Source organism: Podarcis pityusensis (genome assembly GCF_964106645.2).
Source record: "Podarcis pityusensis genome assembly, chromosome: 5".
NCBI classification, from domain to species: domain Eukaryota; kingdom Metazoa; phylum Chordata; class Lepidosauria; order Squamata; family Lacertidae; genus Podarcis; species Podarcis pityusensis.
Genome location: NC_138032.1, coordinates 94,964,891 through 94,976,735, shown reverse-complemented (window position 1 = coordinate 94,976,735; position 11,845 = coordinate 94,964,891). Strand labels below are relative to the sequence as shown.

Genomic DNA, 11,845 nt, shown 5'->3' with positions numbered 1-11,845 from the left:
TGTGGCAGCATCGCGTAGTACACTTGGATAGCAGAGGACCAGGATTTGAAACTGTACTCAGCCATGAAGCTCACTGAACAAGACTTTAGGTGATTTAGCCTCAACTACCTAACAGAGGGGGGCGCGGGTGGCACTGTGGGTTAAACCACAGAGCCTAGGACCTGCTGATCAGAAGGTCGGTGGTTCGAATCCCTGAAATGGGGTGAGCTCCCGTTGCTTGGTCCCAGCTCCTGCCAACCTAGCAGTTCGAAAGCACGTCAAAGTGGAAGTAGATAAATAGGTACCGCTCCGGCAGGAAGGTAAACGGCGTTTCCGTGCGCTGCTCTGGTTCGCCAGAAGCGGCTTAGTCATGCTGGCCACATGACCCAGAAGCTGTATGCCAGCTCCCTCGGCCAGTAAAGCGAGATGAGCGTCGCAACCCCAGAGTCGGTCACGACTGGACCTAATGTTCAGGGGTCCCTTTACCTTTACCTTTACTGAAGGTGCTTTGATATAAAAACAGAATGCTACTCTAAGGTTTTTTGGAAGGAATGGGGATCCAAATATGATAAACACCATGCTCTCTGAAACCAGTCAAGAACTCGCTAAAACAACCAAGCATATTATGAGGCTGTTTGCCCTGAAATGGAATTTCCAGCACACCTCGTCGTATGTTACAGTGTTCAGAAATGGAGAAAAAAATGTTACAGGGCAGAAAAAAATGTTAGGATTTCAAATGGCTACAAAAATGAATCTATGGGAATCAGGGCAGTGAAAGAGACCTGCATGCATGCAGCTTCCCACTTCAAAAGTTTAATCGGAGCTTAGGAGATGTGGGGCAGGAGCTGGAGTCCTCTGGTCCAAATCTAGGTCTCTAAGTGAAACCATGTCTCAATGAAGAAACAAAAGAACTTTTCAGCCACAGCTTATGTAGTAATGGTACCTGGCCAGAGATCATTTTGGGAGACACGGACTAGTGAAGATACCTGCCTGCCATCTTCCATTTCTTTGCCAAAGGGGACTGTGTGTGTGTGTGTGTGTTTGTGTGTGTACATTTATAACACAGGCGCATACACTGGCTGCAATCCTGTGTACACTTACCTAAGAGTAAGTCCCACTTAACCCAGTAAGCATGATTCTGAGTGAACATGTGAAGGATTGCACAAATGATAAAATCCACCAACTTTATCCATGTGGCTAAAGAAGGGCAAATGCCAGATGCTATTTTGTACCATGACGGGTCTTATAGAACATGCTCTATTCTTCCCACCCCTTTTTTGGGGGGACACACACCCAACCCTCAAATAATGAGCTTTTAGAAACTTAACTATACAAAACCTCTAGCTGTGAATAAAATATGTCCCTTGGATTCTTCATGCAAAATAACATTTAACTGTCTCTTTCTTTCTTTCTTTCTTTCTTTCTTTCTTTCTTTCTTTCTTTCCTCTCCCCCACCCTCAGGTGGCGTCTAGCCAGCAGGGGAAAGGTTATTCTGTTAAAAATGAGGTGATGAAGTGGCCTTCCAGACTTGTAGGATGTCTACATTCCTACTAATCCCCCAGAGCACCTGGGGAAATGAAAAGCACAACCATATTATTATATAGGTAACCGTGCAAGGGCAGGAGCGGAGACACCGAACTCCTCACTTAACCATTTCCGTCTATAACGGCCAGGAAAGCTTTTTGTTTCCATGGGGATTACATCAGAAGCTAAGCATCCTCATGAGGGTCTCAGGGCGTCTTTGTTGCTGCTGCTGCAAGGTGCAAAGATGGCGCAGATTGAGGATACGGGAACGACATTGCTTTGAGCTCCTGAAGTGAAGATCATCATGGAAGCAAAAAGCAAATGACCACCATGGAGGAATTTTAAGAGCTTACACTAACAATGGGTTTAGCACAGCAGCTGAGTCCCTGAGCTCAAGCTATTTACTTCATAAGGATGGGAGAGTCGGGCTCTCTAGACATCTTAAAGCTGGTGCCCATCTAATCACTGTTCCTTATGAGGTAAATATTGGGCCTTGCGGCAGGGATATAGAAGCTGCCACCTCCCAAATGCCTCCACAGTCTCTCCTAAAACTGGCAGGTTTGGAAACAGCCCAATTTCCTTGAGATGTTTCCACACCCAACTCTTCTGCTTTCTTGTGGGGGGGGGGGAGTGAGCAAGAAGCAGGGTGGAGGTAGGAATAAAACTACAAACTTGTGCCTTGGTCATTTCAGACAGAAGCTGGGGCCCCACAAAACTGAATTTTGCTTTATTTTTATTTATTTTGTAAAGGGCCCAGCAACATGTCAGGGAGAAAGCTAGGCTATAGCCTTTCTCCCTGACATCTCATCTATGTAGAAGGGTGTTTTTTTGGGGGGGGAGGGGTGGTGGTGTTGTTGTATGCAGGAGCATTTAATCATGTGAGTCCTGCTGCTACAGACTGAAGTGAGACCTATGGGTCCCAGATTCTTGAGAACCTGGCCAGAGAGACTGAACACACTTTTGAACCAGAAAGTCCTGGGATGCACTTTCAAGAGCCCATACCTCTTCCTTTCGGTCATCGTTTTGCTTCTGGAATTGCCAGTAGACCAGAGCACGCTGAGATTTAGGGCTGCATTCCAGGAACGTGCTGCTGTTCTCCACTCCGTAGATGATCTTCTCTTCCAGCCCATGTCCACTTGGATTATCTGCAGGGAACAAGGAAGGAAAAACAAGGACATCTGAATGTTACTAGAAGAACTGAACGTCAGGCCCTGGATTGACTCTGCCCACCCAGGCCGGCCACTGCATCCTTCTGGGCAGGAAGGAGTAGAAAGGGCTTCCTGGTCCAGCTGAGACTTTCTTGACCAATGAAGACATCTGGTGAGTCCCTGTCTTTGGAGAAGGGCTGCAGCACAGTGGGACAGCTTGGCAGGCGCAAGCTCCTACGTTCAATCCCAGGCATCTCCAGGTAGGACTGAGAAAGACAGCCACCTCAAACCCTGAAAAGCCACTGCAGATCAGAGCAGGTGATACAGAGTAATATGGAACTGACAGTCTGACTCAGGATATGTATAGATTAGCGGTTCAAAACACAGCAACGCTGTTTCCCCGTCTACATGTCAAGTTGCATTAGCCTGCTGCACCAGAGCGGAGATGTCTCCACCTGATGCACATTACCTGCTTGGCTTCTCCACCCTTGAAACCTCTCCAGTTGTCACCTGTGCATGGACAGTGACTGTCTCAAACATACACACCTTGGCTTAACGGAACATGGCTTGAGTTTCCCTTTCGGGTTGAAGCTGGTTTGAGGGGAACCACCTAAAACAGTAGTATTTCTCAATAAACGACAGGGAAATGTCATGTGTAGACCAAATCCTGAGCCAGCAGTGGGAGCGGACTGGAGCCAGGGGAAAAGACAACATGTGCACAGCCTCCGGGCCATGTAGCTTCCTGGTCTTGCCTCTTCTTCAGTCCTGACTCGCTCTTTGGGCCCAGCTATTGGCTTGTCACAGTAGGGATGCAGGTAGCACTGTGGGTTAAACCACAGAGCCTAGGACTTGCCGATCAGAAGGTCGGCGGTTCGAATCCCAGTGACGGGGTGAGCTCCCGTTGCTCGGTCCCAGCTCCTGCCTACCTAGCAGTTCGAAAGCAGTGCAAGTAGATAAATAGGTACCGCTCTGGCGGGAAGGTAAATGGCGTTTCCGTGCGCTGCTCTGTTTCGCCAGAAGCGGCTTAGTCATGCTGGCCACGTGACCTGGAAGCTGTACGCCGGCTCCCTCGGCCAATGAAGTGAGATGAGCGCCGCAACCCCAGAGTCGGTCACGACTGGACCTAATGGTCAGGGGTCCCTTTACTTTTACCTTTATTGGCTTGTCACAGAGATTATGGTCCTGGGTCACCTCAGGCTGACATGGTCCTGCCCTGACCTTCCAGAATTTGTGTCCCAGAAGGGAGAGGGGAGGGAGTGCATGATCCCAGAGGATATTTTAACTCATTTATGTATTACTAAACCCTCAGGAATGACTGCACTAGTCCTAAGCATGCTCTTTTCTTAAATGGGAGTCAATTATATTAAAAACAAACCAAAAAAACCTCACATATCGTGGGCATTAATTAATTATTATATGACAAAGATTTTTAAAAACAAATATATTAATTCATGGCACAAGTTGACTCACTTTATCCCTTAGCTTCATTTCATTGGCTTAAAAGATGAGATATTTTTTCAAATGCGTGAACAATTTTTCAATAGTCTGGGTGTGGTGTCAGAAGATCTAATTGTGCCTCAAGAGGTCTATGATCTACTTCAACATAAAGCCATAAAATGTAAGGCTTTCAAAAATAAAATAAAATACCAAAGTGCGTTTAGGTTATATGGCACTGCAGTTTGCTGCTGCAGCTGTTAATGACCAGAAATCTTGTTTTTGTGGAAACATTATTCAATTAATCACTTCCTCTTGTAAGCCGTAATAATTTATGGAAACATAACAAGCCTAATAAACCAGACCTTGCGGACGAGTGAAAGAAAGTGAAATAAATTACTTCCTTTTTGTAACAACATTGTTTTCAAGTTATCCATCAATTTGCAAGAAATGTTGGCTTGCCTTTGGATTTATATGGCAGTTGCTTCTGCTGCAGCACCACAAAGGCATTAAGGTCTAAGATTTCAAGACTTCATTTTAACCGCCCCCCTCCTTTTAAAATGGGATTTAAATTGCAATGGCCCAATAACTATTGGGAGCAAATACACAAGAAAGGATAAGCAAAAACAGAAAGGCTGGTTTACACCGCGTGCTGCATGTTTTTCTACTTGCGAAATCGGTTGCCCAAGAAGCAGAACAATTACCTCCTTACGCCAAAGCATGAAAACTGCTTCCGAGTCCACAATACTAGCCCTCTTGGGCAAACATTTTGAAAAGGTGTTAATGTTCATTTCCCCTCTGCTCATGGCTCTTAGGCTGCCACAGAGGGCACATTGTTAGACGAGAGCCCAGGAAAATAAATGGATTACTCTAAAGTGTGTCATGGGATTGCTGAACATTTTTTGTGCTGCAATGGGCAACACAGCCCTCAGCAATGCCCAGGGGTGTTTAGATCGTGCAAGGTTACTTTGATTAAGATTGGTCTTTTTGGTGGTGGGGGGTTGCTTCAGGTTCAGAATCTTTACAGAACCCCATTTTTGTTTGTTTGTTCTAGAAATGAGGGCTATGTGACTAAGAGCCTCTTGCAGTGTAATCCATTGTCAAGTCTTGTTTGACTTCATGCTGGCTGTGCACTAATCTAGCAAACAAAAAGCTGTTTGCTAAACTGTGCTGCCAAAAGGAAAAAAGCTGGCAGGCCAGTTGCTCTGATGTTGACACAGGAATTGTACATTAACAACATGCAGCCATCCAGATGCAAGTGTGTGTTGGGGGTGAATAAAATGAATTATTGCCACCCAGCTTGTAAAAATGAAATATCAAGTCATCAACAGACACCAAATCAATAAGAAATGAATTGTTCCGGTTTTCTTTTCTCTTTGGGTTGTGATAACTTGATTCCCAGCAAGTAAATGGAATACTCCCTCAACAGGGGGATGAGCAGAGCGACCTTTGAGTTTCATCTTTGAAATGTTTCTACTTGAGAAGCATTGTGTCAGGGATTTGGAATGAACATCAACACAGAAAACTTTATTTGTAATGGCAGCAGAACAGAGTCTTAATGGGCTGTGTACACACTACAACTTTAAAGCACATCCAGAGCACATTCTCTCCCTCTAAGAATTATGGGCCCAATAGTTTGTTAAGGGTTGCAGGGAACTATGACTTTGTGGTGGATAAACTACGGTGACCCGATTTCTTTGAGTGGGTGGGAAGTGTGCTTCAAGCGTGCTTTGAAAATATTGTGTCCAGGGCCTGGCTGTCTGCCCATTCCTGTTTACTCTGCATCCAGTGTGCTCCCTCTCTTGGTTTGGGAAGTGGTGTGAGCAAGACATAAGCCACAATCTATATCTGTGGTGCTGGAGGAGACTCTTGAGAGTCCCATGGACTGCAAGAAGATCAAACCTCTCCATTCTGAAGGAAATCAGCCCCGAGTGCTCACTGGAAGGACAGATCCTGAAGCTGAGACTCCAATACTTTAGCCACCTCATGAGAAGAGAAGACTCCCTGGAAAAGACCCTGATGTTGGGAAAGATTGAGGGCACAAGGAGAAGGGGACGACAGAGGATGAGATGGTTGGACAGTGTTCTCGAAGCTACTAACAGGTGTTTGACCAAACTGCAGGAGGCAGTGGAAGACAGGAGTGCCTGGCGTGCTCTGGTCCATGGGGTCACGAAGAGTCGGACACGACTAAACAATAACAAAGAACATATCTATCCTGTATCTGTCTTCGTTTTTTTCTATTGCCTGCACATGAAGGATTATCTAGTCAGACTCTATGTCTAGCATAAAACCAGGAATAGCTGCATCTCTCCAGTAGAGGGCAGTGCTGCATAAGATCAAAAGCTGTATTTTCCACTCCTGTACTGTACTGGAATGTGAATAATTGGTGAACTGGGAAAAATGGTTTATGTCCCATCCTTTGCCTGGCCTGGGAATTTTAAATCAATAACAATATACTTTATAGCGCTCTTTAACTGCCCCAATACAAGCAAAATGAAGAGAGACAAGCAGCTATCAATCAACTAACCAGAGTGAACAACTGTGGAACCAACACAAGGTTGCTGGCTGGTTTAACCAACTAGTCCCAGTTAGGCTGCAACCCTCTAGGCTCACTTTCCTCATTGAATTCAGTGGACTTACTTCTGAGTAGGCGAGCACAGAACTGCGCTGTAAGTGATTTTATATGGCCTAGGACCCTTGTACCTAAGGGACCGCCTCTCCTGGTATGCCCCATGGAGGATCTTAAGGTCCATAAATTCTTCATCTTCAATAGGAGTTATTCCTACATAAGTATATCATAGAATTCTAGAGTTGGAAGGGACCCTGACGGTCATCTAATCCAACCCCCTGCAGTGCAGCCATCACAATCAAAGCACTGCAGCTTTAGGCTACAATTGTACACACATTTACTCAAGAGCAGGGCTTTTTCCCCCCTAAAAAAATGTTTATGGGTACTCTCAGGGCTGGATTTAGGTTTAATGAGGCCCTGAGCTACTGAAAGTAACGGGGCCCTTTATATGTCCAGCTGTCCTTTGTCAACAACAAATTGTCGCTTTTTGTGTGTGTTGAATATATGCTATATGGTAGTTTATGGACCTAATAGGTATCTAAAGCCATTTGCCACTGTTGCTGTGTGTAGGTTTTATTTTATTTGTTTTTTATCTTATATTTTGGAAATGTACATCCAGTTTTTTTCCCCTTTAAATTTTTTTGGGGGCCCCCAACAGAGTGGGGCCCTAAGCTATAACTTGTTTAGTTTATACGTAAATCCGGCACCGGGTACTCTCATTTTTACTCAAGAAAATCACCATTTTATAGTTCAGATTGGGGGAAAATAAATACAGTACAAAGATTCACAAAATGTTTAGGGGTATGTGTCCCCCTGTGTCCCCCCAGAAAAAAGCACTCATTTTGAACTCAGTGGGCTAGACTTCCAAGTAAGCATACATTGGAGGCTGTTATGCTTGTTTTCCTAGAGGTAAAGAGGAATAGATTTGCTCTGGTTCCATTCCTGATCCTTTCCTTTGGCTGAGTAAGGATCACGTAATGATCAAGCGTCTTACCATGATGCTGTAAGTCAGAGCAGTGAGTCAGAGGGTCACCATTTCGGATATCTTGTCGTCTAGTGCGTCTAAAGGAAACATATTAGAGAAACCAGTAAATCTCCATTGCATTCATTCACTGTATTTTTAAATATATATAAAAGCAATGACAAACATAGACAACATCTTAAAAAGCAGAGACATCACCTTGCCAACAAAGGTCCGTATAGTTAAAGCTATGGTTTTCCTAGTAGATATGTATGGAAGTGAAAGCTGGACCATAAAGAAGGCTGATCGCCGAAGAATGGATGTTTTTGAATTATGGTGCTGGAGGAGACTCTTGAGAGTCCCATGGACTGCAAGAAGATCAAACCTATCCATTCTGAAGGAAATCAGCCCTGAGTGCTCACTGGAAGGATGGATCCTGAAGCTGAGGCTCCAATACTTTGGCCACCTCATGAGAAGAGAAGACTCCCTGGAAAAGACCCTGATGTTGGGAAAGATGGAGGGCCCAAGGAGAAGGGGGTGACAGAGGACGAGATGGTTGGGCAGTGTTCTCAAAGCTACCAGCATGAGTTTGACCAAACTGCGGGAGGCAGTTGAAGACAGAAGTGCCTGGCGTGCTCTGGTCCATGGGGTCACGAAGAACTAAATGACTCAACAACAACAAAAAAAGGGGGGGGGAATGCTTTAGAAGGGCAGCCTGACCCACAGAAACTGAGCTGGTGAAGATTTTCTTGGCTTAAAAACAATTTGGGGAAATCCTGCTGGATGCCTCTGTCAGGAAAGCAAATGGGTCAACCAGACAACGCTAGGGATATTATTAGTTATATTCAGAGAGAGATGTCACCCAGAGATATGGATGCTTGAAGGAAATGATCCATTCCTTTTGTGAACAAAAGTCCTAACCATTTTCTGTCAGTGTTCGCATTCAGAAGTCAATAATTCCAACCCAAGGGAGCATTGTTGTTGCAGTAGCCAAGGCCCTGAGGGGTATTGATTGCAACTAAATTAAGTGTCTGAGATGCAGGCAGTTGGATTCAGGAGAGTTCGGCGTGCGCACCAGGGAGCCATGGCGTCCTTCAATCTAGAGTACGGCCATATGCACACAATGCCATTAAAGCACATTCAAAACACATTCCTTCCCTCCAGTAATTCTGGGCACTGCAACTTTCCCCTCTCAGAGTTACACCTCCTAGCAACCTGTATCAAATGGCAAGCACACAATTCTTTGAGGTAAATAACACGCTTCGAATGCGCTTTCAGTGTGTGGCATGGATGCAGCCCAATCTCAAATGCGGCATCTTCTCAGAGAAAGTGAGATCAGCCAAGATTTCTCTAACCCAGTCTCTTTAGATTATTTCATTTCATCAACAGTGATTCAGAGGTAGACAGGCTACGGGTAGCTAACACCTGGCCCAGGGAAGATCCACTCCCTCAAGTGGTTATTCCCTCTTCTTGGTAACCCAAACCCCACTGGTTTTGATGGCAACAAAATCTTTTTTAAAAATTAAGTAGACACAGTGCAAATTAAACCTCCCAATGACTGGGAAGGGGGCAATAACTGTCCTCTTCAGATGATCTGCATGGATCAACTGGGAGTGGGGGGGGGGCTGTGAGCCTGTGTGGGACACCCATTTCTGGCAACACCTGCTGCTGGAATGTGACCAAGGGAGGCTGCCAAAAATGGCTAAGCATCTGCATTCTAGACTGCAGCGTACGTAAAGGTAAAGGGACCCCTGACCATTAGGTCCAGTTGTGGCCAACTCTGGGGTTGCGGCACTCATCTCGCTTTATTGGCCGAGGGAGCCTGCATACAGCTTCCGGGTCATGTGGCCAGCAGGACTAAGCCACTTCTGGTGAACCAGAGCAGCGCACGGAAACGCTGTTTACCTTCCTGCTGGAGTGGTACCTATTTATCTACTTGCACTTTGACGTGCTTTTGAAATGCTAGGTTGGTAGGAGCAGGGACCGAGCAACGGGAGCTCACCCCGTCGCGGGGATTCGAACCGCCGACCTTCTGATCGGCAAGCCCCAGGCTCTGTGGTTTAACCCACAGTGTACATGCCATACCTTTAAAGCATGCCTCAAGTGTCCTGGGAACTGTAGTCTGCCCTTTGCAAAGCTACAATTCCCAGCACCCTTAACAAACGGCACTTCCCAGGATTCTATGGGAGAGAAAAAATGTGCATAAAAGGTATGAGTTAATAGTTATTCAGTATGGCTTGGCCACCAGTTTGGTGATGCAGAACAATGAAGTACTGATGACTAGAATCAGAATTTAAGTAAACCTCAGGTGCTTGGGTTAAATAATCTAAAGCAATGCTTGCCACAGAATAGGATGAATTATATGTCTTGGTTAGAACATTAGGTTAAAAACTAGTCAGTGGGTTGAATAACTACCAAAAATTATTATTACAACCCATAGCAACATGTCTTTAAGCAACACCAAACCACCTACTGGATCTCTCTTTCTTTGCTTTAATAATGTTTTGTACCTTTTCAAAAAGAAAATGTGCACTGTAGAAAGGAGAACTATGTCTGTGTTTGCTTTGTCCACTTCCTTTGTATCAAAACAGTAGTGGCAAAAAACTTCCTGTTCAACCCATGGAAAAGAGATGCCTTTGAGCAGAAGAAAGAACAGGGCAAGCAAAGATGTTGTGAAGAGGCTGAACACTTCGTTTGGAGAAGAAAAGAAACAGCGAAGGAAGAAGAAGTCAGGCAAGTGGGTTGTGGGGGAGAGAAGAGAGGATTAGGTGTCTGAGCAATGACGGAAGCTCATCACGGAAGCAGAAGTCAAGAAGCCAGGAAAAAACCTCACATTTTTCACCCCTGGCATCTGTTGTATTCAGTGAAGCTTCTTTGGATTTAGTCAAAATCTAAAAGATATTAGGTAAATCTAAAAGATATATTAGATAAATCTAAAAGAAATATTAGGCTGTATTCAGTCTAAGTACTACTTAGACCCACTGAAATTCATAGACATGGCCAACTTAGGCCTGTTGCTTTCAGTAGGTTTGCTGCTGAAACATAGCTGAATACAACCCAGTGGCTTTTGACATCAGTGAGCTAGGGTTATACCCATGGATCTAGTCCCACGCACAAATATGGGGGGAAATTATACTAATTAGGAAACCTGCTAATCTAAATCATTTGTAGGCTCAATATGAACAGACAAACTGCAACAAAACATGTCTCTCCCATATCGGTCTCTACTGACACATCAGGCGCTGCAACCTCCCAATGGTTTGACTTCACCTCCAAAGGCGGACTTCTCCATTGTCTCTCAAGACAGACAGATGCCACCATGAATGGTGTGTTCAGGAATTTTCTTCAGCACAGGAAGGCTTTATCTCTGGAAATTCTCAGGGACTTGCATGAGGGGATTGGTCCAATGTCCTCAGGTGCACAGACTCCTCTCCAGATAGTTGTATGCTTAGGTCTGAAGATGGTTTCTAAGTGAAAAGTCTGAGTGATCTGGAACCGTGACTAGACAGGGCTCCCAGGTGTCCAGCAGAGAATGCTCAGAAACAGTCTTCAGACCTTTGCGCTAAACATGCAAAGACCAGAAGTGGAGCCTGCGCAGCCAGACTCATTGGCGCAGACTCACTGGCACAAGACTTCAATGTGCCCCCCTGCCTCCATTCCCAGGTGAAGCCTTCTTGTGTTCAGGTGAACACCTGAATGTGGCCACAGTCTAAGCCAGGAGTTCCCAAATTGTGGTGGTTCATAATGTGTCCAGGAATCGGTGGTTGAAGATGCCCACTGAATATTTATACTGATTAGTAACTGCATGTTCACTGTGTTGCTTATTTCTATGCATTCTTCTGTGGAATCCGTCATAGCGCAATAGAATATAAAAAATAAAAACGACAATTAAAAATAGAACTAAGAATCATACAGCACTTAGCACAGCACACTGCTGCAATGGGCAGAAAAATCATGAACCGATCTGCCTTTTTTTTTTTTTTTTGGCAATTTTCAAGTGGTCCGCAGGGGGAAAGTTTTGGAACCAAGGGCCTAAGCAGAACCTGGGTATCACTTGAAACCAGTAGTGGAAGATGGGGCAGCAGCACTCACCTGACTGCTGGTCACAGGGCTAAGTGATGGTCAGGTGGAAAGCCTGATGGATTGGCTCCACCAGTGCATTTGCCTCATGCCATGCCACACACACCACACAGCAATGCAGGTGTCCGACGGTCAGGCGTGCGCTGCTGC

General features: G+C 45.2%; 1 protein-coding gene across 1 annotated transcript in view; it reads right to left on the bottom strand.

Annotated features, from left to right (window-relative positions):
- The window catches only part of SEMA3A (semaphorin 3A), a 186,356-nt gene that overhangs the window by 1,689 nt on the left and 172,822 nt on the right, over positions 1 to 11,845 (bottom strand). The window contains exons 15-16 of the mRNA XM_081005480.1: positions 7,649 to 7,716; positions 2,506 to 2,648 (exon numbers count right to left, since the gene is read on the bottom strand). Of these exons, the coding sequence (XP_080861606.1) occupies positions 2,506 to 2,648; positions 7,649 to 7,716 (211 nt within the window). The remainder of the gene's footprint in view (positions 1 to 2,505; positions 2,649 to 7,648; positions 7,717 to 11,845) is intronic.